Source organism: Antechinus flavipes, chromosome 1 (assembly GCF_016432865.1).
Source record: "Antechinus flavipes isolate AdamAnt ecotype Samford, QLD, Australia chromosome 1, AdamAnt_v2, whole genome shotgun sequence".
Taxonomy (NCBI): Eukaryota; Metazoa; Chordata; class Mammalia; order Dasyuromorphia; family Dasyuridae; genus Antechinus; species Antechinus flavipes.
In genome coordinates, this window is record NC_067398.1 from 15,962,707 (window position 1) to 15,976,019 (window position 13,313).

A 13,313-nucleotide genomic window follows, 5' to 3' on the forward strand; every position below is an offset into this window, starting at 1 on the left:
ACATTATAATCTCAAATCTCTCCCTATCAACTGATTCCTTTTCTATGGTCTTAAAACATGCTGAAGTCTCCCCATCCTTCAAAATACTCGCTCAATCCTGTCACACCCTCAATATTTCCTTATAGCTCTGCCCCATTAGTCAAAGGGAAAGGAAAAGAATGGGGACAACATTAAAACTTCAGATTTTCTTTTTATTCCATATATATAGCATAAAATAACTAAAGCAAATTTCATATTATTTCACACAGAAATAGCATCTTATGTTGTTAGGCTTACAAATACATCCTTTCATTCTTTCCTAATTTTAATGATACCTCAAAATTTTTTCTTTACCTTTTAAGTTCTTCTGACCTAGTTTAATAAATATCAAAGGATATTTCCTTTATTCTTCTGCTCTGATATTGAATTCATCTATGAATTTTTTTGGGCCAAGAATATTAGCTAATTATTAAAACAGAAAAATAAATAAGAATGAGAAGAGATATATGTATCAAAATATTACAGACAGTGCATAACAAGCAGCTGAAGGGAGTAAAAAGAGAAAATTAGTATGTAACAATGTTATGACTTAAAAGCCTAAAAGCAGCTTATAACAGGGCATTTTTGGTTTTTGTTGGGGGAGGCAGGGAAAGATTTAGAGAAACTGTGTTTTCATTGGAAACCAAATACAAATGTACAGTATGAAATAAAAAAAGAGAAGAAAATACTATGTATAACAAGATAGTCTTAGGAAAACGATCACCTTTTTGCCATGTCCAAAATCCAGAAATTTAAGCAAACAGAAAAGATCATTTGATGAATTTTGTTGACTCTTTTTCCCTTTTCTGATAATTTGTACTTCCCTATCCCCAACCGAATTTAATCATGTTTCAAGTCTACTTGGATATTAATGGGAAAAAAAGCAATTATTAAAAACATGTTTTCCACTATAGGCTATAAACTCTTTGAATTAGCATCTATAACTATTTACAGATGTTTAAAGAGATTCACTCTAGTATGAATAAAAGTGTTTTAAAAACTAACTCAAAAAGATAAAAAGTTATTCAAATCTCTTTTAAGATTCTTCTTGGTTACTTTAAAAAGGAAAACCAAACTTCACAGAAATGTGGTTACAAAAATTAAGTTCCTCACAGAGGTATCCCACGTATGATCAGTATCAGCAGTTAATCAACATGGAAATGTCAAATAACATTGTGCAGTATTGTTGTACGATTCCCTAGAATCTGTAATGAAGCAAAAAAAAAAAAAAAAAAAAACCTTATTCTTTATTTAAGAAAATCCAAAGTAATTTATTTGGTCAAAAAAGAACTTACATTTTAGATTTATATTATCTTTATTCTTCTTGGCATCCTTGAAAATTTTAGGATGAATGTTTGTTAAAGTAGCATGTGAACACATAACCACTTGCATAACAAGTTTTTGCCACAAATTAGTTTTTACCTAACAAAGGCTGACTCTGCAATGTGAAAAATGAATATTTTACTTTTAATCAGAATGAATTAAATGATTGAATAAAAATGTTTTTTCCCTTAAAGACACTTCCAATAATATCTTATGACTTTCTTTGGAACAATACTACTGTCAGGGAACAGACCAACGACCATTTTGGATCCTCCACCCATTGTGCACCTGATGAAGCCACGCACTCCTAGTTCACTTTGAAGACTCTGTACATGCTGTTTTGGAACATGGAGGTGAAGTAAGGTCGGCCATCCTTAACGAGGATACTGCACAGAGAAGGTTTGGCAGCATTCATAGGGTCTTCCACATCCCAGATTTCAAGCATACTGCAACCAGGCCTAGAAGAATAGTTATACACGTGAAAAGTACATGCCAAAACCTTAAAAAATACAAATTATCAATTATCTCTAAGTGCCTTATTTCAGTAAGACAAAAATGTTAACAGTTTGTTTTTTATTATCTTAATGAACATTTAATAGGAAAATAAGATAAAATTTAAGAATATTTACTCAAATGATGATGATCATAGTAAAGGCTGAATAAAAAAAGAGAAAAAAATCACTTTCTTCATGAGGTATTGATTTGGTTATCTAAACTTGAGACACTAAATGTAGCCACTTTTAGTGGTCTGAGATACAAAAAAAGTAAGAGGGAGATTTCTCTCTCTTTTGCAAGGCAATCAGGGTTACCTGGCTCACACAGCAACTAAGTGTCTGAGGTTAAATTAGAAAGCAAATTCTCTTGATTCCAGGGCATGGTCTATCCCTATCTGCCCCTAAGAATGAAGTTTCAATTTGTTTTATGTTCTAATCCTTCTACTGCCAAGCAATCAAATCTAAGAGTATAAGGTGATGGGACTCATACCCCAGAATGTCCACCACTGCCAAGGAAGTAGTCTGGGGAGGAGGAGGGATCGTTTTTATAACTGTTTCTTGATTGCAGAAAGACTTCTTTGTTCTCACCAGGACATGCAATCCCTTGAGCCCTCAGTTCTCCCCCCCACACTAGAGGCTACAATCTTCTCTCTCTAACATCCAGACCCCCTTGGGACATCAGCTCAACTCTGCCCCTCAAATACCCCTGACCTTCATGCTGTCAAAGATCCTGCCTAGCCCAAGCCTCAGTGTTGGCTTTCTCCCCACAACTACAGCTTTCCTGCCGCATCTTCAGTGGCAGGATGCTTGTTTACCCTGCCTGACTCACTGCCATACTTTTTTTTCAACCTTTTAGCCCTCCTCAAACTGCCCCCTCCATCATGGTTGCCTGGTTCAATCACTCAGCTAAGAGCAAATTTCCATATGGAAAAATCTGAAGCCATTTACTAAGAAGCCCCTTCAATTCCCCTTCTCTTCTCATCCCATCACTAAGATACTTTCCACTACTTTCTCCATCATCATCCTGGCCCTTTCAATCTCATCTTCTCTAACCAATCTTCCTCTCTATCATCCCCACTCACTCTTTTCTTCTAGATCCTTCCTATTTCCTACAAACATTCCCGTGCCTCTCTAATGCTTAAAAATCTCTCGCCTGGCTCTGTTGGCTTCTGCTAGCTCTCATCCTGCATCTCTCCTCCCTTTTACGAAGAGCTCCTTCAAGAAGGCCATCTATAATCAAACTGGATATCCCAAAGAAATCTTAAAACTCAGGCTGTCTCAAATTGAATCCATTCTCATTCTCTCTAAATCCTCCCTCCTTCCAAACTTCTCTGTTACTCTGGAAGCTACCACCAACCTCCTCATCACTCAAGGTTCTCACCTCCCACTTAGTTTCCAAGTCCTGTTGTTTCTACTTGCTCTCTCTCTCATATTTGCTCCTTTCTCTTCCAGGACACTACAAGCCCTCATTGGACCATGGCAATAAGAACAGTCCTTCTGCTTCAAGTCTCTCCCCACTCCAGTCCACTTTTCATATGGTTGTCAAAATATGTGTATGACCATAACAGCCCTTCTCCAACAAATTTCAGAAGCTATCTATAATCTCTAGGAACAAGTGTCAAAACAATCCTCTGGATTTTGAAGTCCCCTGTACTCAAATTGTTCCCATTTTATATAGTTAAACCAGATTGGCCCAACGTTCTATCACTTGTGCCTCCTAGTTCATTCTTTAAAAAAAAAAAAAAAAAAGATTAAAACCAGCCAAACTGTCCCAGCTTGGTTCAGTACCCTCAAACATTTTCTTGGCCAGTTTTCTAGCATTAAACTTACACTTTTCCAGAATTCTAAAACAAATCCATTCTATTTCCTGTTCTAATACATGATGTTCAGTCCATGGTACAAGAGGTTGGGATAGCAATAACAAGGACAGCTAGCAATGACATTGTTGGCAAAGTGCTATACAAATAGTCTTATTTTATGTTCACAATAATCCTGGGAGATGCATACTATTATGATCCCCATTTTATAGGCAGGAGTTAATTTTCTTGTTCAGGATCACACAGCTAATAAGTATCTGAGGCTGGATTTGAAGTCAGGCTCTTCCTGACTCTAGGCCCAGTATTATCTCCACTATACCACTCTGCTGCTTAGGGAGGTACAGGCAATATGTCCACAGTTAAGTTCTAATGAGAATCTCCTACAAGCAGAAAGACTAGAGAATACTGCCTATTCTTCAATCCATATCCTCTAGCCCTCATCTTCTCATTCCTGGAAGGCTGACCATTATGGCCTTATGAAGTTCCAGGCCCCTGAGAGTTAGAACAAAAGTTTATCTTTTTTACAAATTAGTAAAATGGGACTCTAGTTTGCTAATTTTCTCTTGTACCAAAAAAAAAAAATACATTTTGCATGTAATATTCTGGATCTTTATTTTAAAAAATCAAAGAGGATTGCAATTTCTTGGCTTAAGGATTTTGGTAAATGTTTTCATCAAATTCTAAAACATACCCAAAGGGACCTTGAGAGCTGAAGAAACTAAAATCTATTTCTGAGAAGAAGGTTTCAGGACAGTCTAGCTTGACCCTCTTTCTCTAGAATTTAGGCAACACACAAGTAGCAAATAATCTAGTACTCTGTTTCATTTAGGGACATTTTCCTATTATTACTTGCTTAGAACTGGGGCAGCAGTGTGTTCTCTCATTGAAACCTCAAGTGAATAATAATTTTAGATGTAAAATGTAAAGGAAAAATTAGGCTAATAAAATGCAGATAATACATCTGGAAATTTTATCTACATATGTGATAGCTAGAACTAACCTATTCATGTAAATGGATTGTGTTCATCTAAAAATACTTGTGAGTAATATTATTACAATTCACTCATTATGGAGTAATAATTTCCAAAGAAATGTATATGAAATTGTCAATAAGAAAATTAAATTTATCGATCAAAAAAGAGATGGCACTGAATACTCACTTAGTCCTCACCACACACCAGGCCTCTTCTAAAATGTAATAATTCACATGCAATTGCAATAGTTTGTCTCTTACTTCTTTAGCTGTTTTTCGACTATAGACAGAGTAAACTATCTTAGTTCTGGCCCTATTAAATACAAAGAGATTAAAAGACTTTAAATGAATCAGCAAATGAAATAAAGAAATTAAAAGTAAATTTTCAATGACTCAAAGAGTCTTTATAAGTTATTTCATGTCAATAGCAGGAGATCTTCAATGGAAATGTGCCCTATTGGCCTTGTGCCATTCCACATTAATGACTGTATTTAAAAGCCAAGAGGAACTACCCAACAATAACACTTCATCAGCTTCTCACCGGGCAGACTCTTCTTCCTCTTCTAATTGCCAGGTTCTTTCCCAGAAACTCCACTGAGGAAAATACCCATGTTAGCCATGCTGACTTCTCATCTGAATCAGCCCTTGACTACTCTCTGTTCCTGTCCATGGGGGCCCCCAACCCAGCCTTTGTATGTGCTGTCTTCCCCTATCAGAAAAGAAGCTCCTTCCAGGAGATCATTATATACTTCAACAACAATCCTATATGATGATCAATTCTGACGGACGTGGACATCTTCAACCATGAGATGAACCAAATCAGTTCCAATAGAGCAGTAATGAACTGAACCAGCTACACCCATGGAAAGAATGCTAGAAGATAACTATGACCCACTACGTAGAATTCCCAATTCCTTTACCTTTGTCCGCCTGCATTTTTTATTTCCTTCACAGGCTAATTGTACACTATTTCAAAGTCCAGTTGTTTTTGTACAGCAAAATAACTGTTTGGACATGTATACTAATATTGTATTTAATTTATAATTTAACATATTTAACATGTATTGGTCAACCATCTGGGAAGGGGTTGGGGAGAAAGAGGGGAAAAATTGGAACAAAAGGTTTGGCAATTGTCAATGCTGTAAAATTACCCATGCATATAAAGAAGAGAAGAGAAGAGAAGAGAAGAGAAGAGAAGAGAAGAGAAGAGAAGAGAAGAGAAGAGAAGAGAGAGAAGAGAGAGAGAGAAGAGAAGAGAAGAGAAGAGAAGAGAGAAGAGAAAGAGAGAAGAGAGAAGAGAGAAGAGAAGAGAGAAGAGAGAAGAGAGAAGAGAGAAGAGAGAAGAGAGAAGAGAGAAGAGAGAAGAGAGAAGAGAAGAGAAGTCTTTGAAAGCAGGGCCCAGCTTTATCTTTACTTATGATTGCATTTCCAGAGTTTAGTCAGAGAGTCTGGCACAAAACAAGTACTTAATAAATACTCCATGTACTCTAATCTTGTCTCTCATTTCTTATATGAGAAAGAAAGAAAATCATATAGAATTAAAAATAGTAAATTAGAGTAACATCTAGATTTAGAATATATTATGCAATCAATTTTTATCTAGAAAACTATTTTTAAAAATTACTACATATTATTCCTATCACTTTAATTTCCAAAAAATTATTGAGGAAAAATATAAACAAAAATCAATTTCTAGATCCAAGAAATAAATTTACTAAACAAAAAATATGAATTCAGAACTGTTGTAGCTAAGCACTAAATTTAACTTAAATCTCCTGGCAGTTAAGTAAAAATGCAAGAACATTGGGCTATAAATCTCACATTATCTGATAAAAATTAGAGAAACACTTATTTGGCAATAAATTCTAGGAGGGTTTAATTAAACAAGTGAGTCCTGATAATTAATTAACATGACAATAAATGTTTTCAACACTGAATTGTGAAAGATACAAACTACTCTTAAAAATCAACATTTTTTTCAAATTTAATCAATACACAAATGAAAATAGAATATTAAAGATTAATCCAGTGAGAGCATTTCTTTTGTAAAACTTAAAAACAAGAAAAAAAAAAAAAAACAATTGCCATGGGCACAACAGAACACAAGAGAGAATTCAAAATATAAAGCAATAAATTTCCTTTTCGAGAATGCCTAATGGAGTATATATAAATACTCCACATCATGTTCAAAACTATCCATCTTTGCTTTCTCATAGGTTTTCTTTTATTCTCTGCTGTGTATTTTTTTTTCTTTTATTCTTCTCTTTTTTCCTCCTTTCCCCCAAGAAGGCTATAATGAAGTATGGATACACACATGTATACATACACATACACACACACACACACACACAAAGCATAAAGATATTTATAATCATACACATATACTTTCAAATGTATCTAAGTAAGACCACACTATGCCTTTGTCCTCTGTTTTTGTGAAGGTGAATAAATCCAAGTCTTTCCATATTTTTCTAAATTCATCAACTCATCATTTCCTACACCACAGCAATATTCTGATTTTACATTGTCTAGTTATTTTAAATAGTCTAAAACAATATTAATATGGCTAACATACAGTAGTTTCCCTATTTTTGTCTTGTCTATATTAGCTTTGTCTGAAATCATGACTATTATCCCCTTTTTTACCTATTAAATTCTACTCCTGATAATTCATATATCTCTTATTTCCTATCCCTCCTTACACTCCATTATTTTACTTTTACCCTCTACCAAGCGCTTCTGTTATATAACCCACCCACCCACCCCCCTCTAAGAATCCCTCTTATCTTCTCTCCCCACCCCTTTCTTTTGCTGTTTCTATGTGAATTTAGAAGACTTTTATTGTCTTCCAAATATATTTGTTCCCTCCCTCTTTATCATATTTCTGTTAATCTACACACCTACCCCTTTTTATCCTAATCCTTCTCCAATTTCTTATTAAATTCAGAAATATTTTATTCCCTCTAAATGTATATGTTGCTTTCTCTTTAACTTTGATCTGAGTGAGTAGGACTCAGTCTGAAAATCCCTCTTTTATTCTCTCCTACCTCCCTATTATTCCCTTAGTTTATTTCTTTCTGAATTTATGACTTTTCTATCCTTCAAAATAAATATGAACTATTCCCTCTTTAACCTGATGAGAATAAGGTCCCAGAACTACCAGCCGTCCTCCCCCATATAATTCTTGTGTCAGTTTTTCTCTTGTACTTTTTCCTGCATCTCTTAGAATTTCATTCTACTCAACTCCACCCCAATTCTTCTTTCAAACTACCCAATAACATATGAAAATCTTAGACATAAAGGTTTTTATTTCCACATATAAAAAGTTTGTCCTTATTCAGTCTTTTCTAATTAGTCCTTGATGCTTACCTTATATTTCTCTTGGATCTTGTATTTCAAATTATCTATTAGGTTCAGGTCTTTTTTGCAACAAAATCCTCAAAGTCTGGCAATTCATTTGATATCCATTCAGTATTATGCTTACTTTGCTGAATGTAATGATTTTGATCATGCTACCAGTTCTTTTGCTTTTTGATATATAGTAGTTTAAGACCTGTGCTTTTTTTAATGTATCCACTCCTAGATCTTGTTTGATTTTTAATTGTGGCTCTTCCATATTTGAACTGTTGTTGTTGTCTGTGATATTTTCTCCTTGACCTAGGGATTTCAAAATTTAGCAATGATGTTCCTGTAGTTTTTCCTGACAGGATTTCTTTCAGGTGGTGATTGGTGGATTTTTTTTCTATTTCTACTTTTCCCTCTTTCTCTATCACTTCAGGGTAAGTTTCTTTATTTTTTGTATTACAGTATCAAGGTTCATTTTGTGGTCATATTTTTCAGTTTTCCAATTATTATGTTTTCTCTTTTTGATCCGTTCCCCAGATTTGTTGCTTTTCTCAGGAGGTATCTCATAATATCTTTGATATCTTATTATTTCTTGGCTTCATTGGCTTCCCCTTGCCCAAGTCTAATTTTCAAGGAGTCATTTTCTTCCTCAAGATTCTGAATTTCCTTTTCCAGCTGGTTAACTTTCTTTTCATAATCTTGTTTTTCTTGGGTTGTTCTTATTTTGTTTTTTCCCTTCAATCTCAAGTTATTTTTAAATCTTTTAAAGCTTTTTCTATCAATTCTTTTTTGGGCAGATAACCACTCATTATTACTCTTTGACATAGGAGTGGATTTTTATTTTTGTTTCAGTATCCTCCTCTGAAGATGAATCCCAGTCTTCACTTCTCCTCCTATGGGGGGGAGGGGTGGGTTTTCCGGCTTCAGGTCCTCCAATTCTCCCTTTTTGTCCTTCCATAAGTCCCCAAACCGGCAGCATCCCAAGTCCACTGCTCTTGCCCTCATAAGGCCCGTGTCTCAGCAGCACAACTGAGTGTGGCATTCCTTGTCAGCAGTTTCCCTCAATCTTCCCTTACTCAGACACAGGACTCCCCACATTGTCCAATAGATGGCAAATCCTGTAGTTGAGGCTGCCTATTTCTGCAGCACTAGCCTGGAGATGTTTACACTCCACACTAGCCAAGCCTCCATCCTAGGATCTTTCTTCGGATCTTCTTCGATTGCCCCAGGAAGACCAGAGTTTTGCCCCAACTCTTGTTTATTTTTAACTGATCTATGTTTGTCCTAAAGCACTATTTTGTCTTGTTTGTGGGGAAAATACGGAGAGTTTGGCATTTTCTGACCTTTCCATTATTTTCCAGAATCCTTTCCCATCAGAGTATTTCTTTAAGAAGCTGAAGAGAATGTCTAATTATTGGCCTACTGCTTACTACGGACTCATTTAAACCCTAATAAGTGATTCAGGTGGGTTTGTCTGATATTGTCCCAGGAAGTAAAGTAAACAGCAGGCAAGACTGAAGAAGTAAATTCATGAAGGTATTAGCAAGATTTTTCTGAATATACTATTACCGCTTTCCTATACTCTCCATATAGATGATGAAAGACTTTATTGACTAGAATTCACGCCTACCTAAAATTCTAGCAATTCTGGAATGACTGGAATGACGTCAGAAAAATTATTCAGAGTCAGTTTATAATTCCCAGATCAGGATCTGACAGAACAACCTACAAGTATCCCAAAGGGTGTCCCACTATATCTTATAAATTAAATGCTTCTGGTCATTAAAGAAGATTCATCACTTCCATCACTAACTTTTGTGAACCTAATATGCTTGTTTTGCTAATAAAAAAGTTAGCGTTTCTATAATACTTTATGGTAGTGAAAAGAAAAAGATGTGTGCAATATGGTAATAATAATGTGCAGGTATATAGTATTCACTGGTTTATAAAATGTTTTATATAATCAATGCCACTTTTTGAGGTAGATATTTATGTATGTATGTGTGTATGTATGTATATTATATAATTACATACAATTAAATATTAGTTGTATGTTATGTAAAATATTGTATAATACTGTGAATTGTATTATATATTGTAATCTACAATAATAACAAACTATATTCCAGATGAGAAAAGTGAGGGTCAAAAAGGTTAGAGATTCAGAGTCCCTTGCTTATGAGCCTTAAAACTGGCCTATCCTCAAACCCAAGCAGTAGTTCTTCTGACTTTTTGGTTCAAAGCTTTTGGCTTGCAAGATCAATGTAGAAAGACAACAGAAAAAAGAAAATAATATCACTTCTACTGCACTCCACAGGGAGTGCAAATGACACTGATATTTGGAAAAAATACATGACACTTTACTGGCCTGGAGAGGATGTTGGGGGTGAGTGGAAGGTACTCCTCCTTCCCTGGAGATAAGTTTAATTGCGAATCACTGATTCATTCTGTCTAAATGTCTCTGAGGAGAATTTTTTTCTCTAAGTTTTCTGAAGGCTAAGAAGCTTTAATGGCTTCTTTCTCTAGCTAACCAGAAGCTTTGTCAAAAATCTTGCAACAATATCCTAGCAAAGTGCAATTTACTGTCTTATCCTCTCTTCCTTTGCAAAGGATGCTTCTAAGGGCAATCTCCAGTTCTGCCCCCAACTTTCAGTTTCTATGCTAGCATCTTCCCTCTTTCACAAATCTCATCCCTGCCTAGCCAGACAGAAATAACTAGTGGTGATGAAGAGATCATGTGAAGAAGAGGGATCATTATTAGCCTTTGTTCTGCTAAGCAGAAGTAGGAGTGATGAGAAGTTGCAAAGCAGCCAATTTAGGATGAATAATGAGAACATTTCCTAATGATGGAAGTTGTTCAAAATAGACAGGAGTCCTTTGGATGATCACAGAGTCTACCTGGCCACTTGTAAGACAGGCGATGCCAGATGGACACCAAGGTCTCTCCCAGCTCAACTATGATTCCCTTTGCATTAATCAATAAAAACAAACCACCTGCCTACCACCTGCTAGGTGCTGAGCTGGGTGACATGGAAATCAAATAAAACCATCAAACTTTCTTACTTGGAAGTTTATCTTCTTTGTTGGGGGTGCTATACATATCAAATAAGTCAAAACTTATTTGTTTTAGTGTTCTAGAATCTCCAGTTATACACTGTTTAATAGTTGTTGATGGCTTTCTGATCACCTAAGTTTGAGAATATCAACCAAGATTTTTTCCCAGTCTTCCCCTTTTTGAACCTTCTGGGATGTCTATATCAAGAGAAGGTCGAATTCGAGAGCTTCAGACCACCTTCATGCCCAGCACTCATAAGCTGCCATGAAAGAACAGTGCTCCCTGATAATGCTGTACCTTGTATCTTAGAAACAACCCAAGCTAAAATCTTTCCTTCAGATGTTGTCGGTGTTTTCCCCAAAATCCTGCAGCAAATGGGCATCCAGGCTGACATCTCTGTGTTAATTCCACCTGCTCTTCCAGCACTGACAGCCCTCCCTCATCTCCTTCCTGGAGCCACTTTCCAGCTTGGATCTGGAGTCCTTAGATTTCATACATTCCAAAGAAACCTCAGAACTCGCCCTTCCCCAAAATAGGATGGTCTGTTTTGGTCTCTTTCCCCAAATCCACACTTGGTCCGTTCACCAGCCCACATTAGCCTTCTCTTCCATAAGAACTTAGCCTAACTTCTCAGGAGGACTGCCTGCATTGGAGGCCCTCAACAGTGGGTCCCAGGAGTCATCAAACTGACCAAGACAAAGCTCCCCATTCCTCATCTGGCTGCTTTCGCCCTTCTCAGTAGCAGCCAACTACTGACCTGGATTTCTAGAGAACATTTCTCCATCACTTTCCATATCCACTGGAGTATCTAAAAATGATGATCCCACACTGAAAATAAGTTCTGCGACTAATGAGCAGGTAAGCCAAAACTCAAATAGCTCATTAAATCTGGCCAATTTTAGGCCCCAGGCCAGACTGTGAGATAATACTTCCCATGCCATTCAGTCACCTTGCCATTTGCCCTGTAGCAACACTACTTATCATCATATCAATAGCATTTCCAGTCCAGATTGCCAGACACCCCCCCACACACACACACACACACACACATACACACACTCCTCTGGGAGAAATAATCTTTGGAATTCCAGACTGGGATCAAACTACCTGACTGCCAAGTGCCTGAGCAAAAACTCCATTCACCTTCTCTAACTAGCCCAAGGCCAAATGCTTTAACCAAAAATGGTCTACAATAGAACATTAGAATACAGCTGCCTAAGTCAATTAATTTTTATAAGTTTTAGTCAGTCATTCACAATGACTGGCTTAAGAGGATACAACTCTAAACTTGCCTGTGTTCATTTGCAACAAATCTTATTGAATCTCTCCTGCAGTTCCTGGACTCCTGGGCACTTTCCAAACCTGTGTACCAAACTAGAATTCTCCCTCTACCAAGACTTTTGAAATAATACATTTCAAGCAAAAGTTGCCCTCAGAAGTAGGTCATCTATGATCAAAACTAGATTTATTGACCAAGACAGAGGTTTTCACCCTCTGAGATTTCTTAAAAAATAACTTCAAGAAGCGATTCCTCAAAACCTCTCTCCCTATTGGAGGTTCCAGTGTAATCTGTTCAAAAGAAAAATGGGAAATTATGACTCTGTTGTAATTAAATTACCACTAATGGCAGCACCACCATCATTCTACCCTCCCTACTATATAGCTGAAGACTTCTGTGCACAAAATATGAGAGATAATAGTTGTTCTCAACACCACAGACATGAGATATGGAGGCACCTCTCAAGGAAGCATACCAAAAGCATATTGGAAGCACAGTACTCCTTCATCCAAGTCAATCAATTGACCTTTAATCTTCAGAACGTTTAGTTTCACTATTGCATATCTTCCCAAAACATCTCAATATGCAGGCAAAGGCAAACAAATTTATACACTCAGAAAGTCAGTTACCTACACAAGTCTTTCTAGAGGACATAGCCACTGCGTGATTTCACAAATCACTTCAAATCTATCAGAAGCAGACGGGGAATGTCTAAGCTCAGCACCAATTGTTTATTCTACAACCTCACTTGATACCCACCTCTGAAAGTCTTCCTTGGATGAACTCATACATGTGAAAGTAGCATGGTGAAGCCTTCTCGACAAGGCGGGGAGAAGATGTGCTAGTTCTGCCAAGATTCCTAACTTCAAGTCAGCACACAATTTGTTATCAGTCCTTGTAAAAAATGCATCATTGAAATGAAGCTTTCCTATAACCTAGGGTTTAAATCATTCCAGATATAGCCTTGTCCTTCTTATTGATAATAATTAAGTGTCAGAATAATGCTAAA

The 13,313-nt window shown here is 36.4% G+C and overlaps 1 protein-coding gene across 1 annotated transcript in view; it reads right to left on the reverse strand.

The window, feature by feature from the left end:
• Positions 1–1,314: 1,314 nt before the first annotated feature.
• LOC127550461 (probable C-mannosyltransferase DPY19L2) overlaps positions 1,315–13,313 on the reverse strand; it is a 144,249-nt gene continuing 132,250 nt past the window's right edge. Inside the window, exons 21-22 of the mRNA XM_051979448.1 lie at positions 4,813–4,938; positions 1,315–1,799 (exon numbers count right to left, since the gene is read on the reverse strand). Coding sequence (XP_051835408.1) covers positions 1,649–1,799; positions 4,813–4,938 — 277 coding nt within the window. The 3' untranslated portion in view covers positions 1,315–1,648. The remainder of the gene's footprint in view (positions 1,800–4,812; positions 4,939–13,313) is intronic.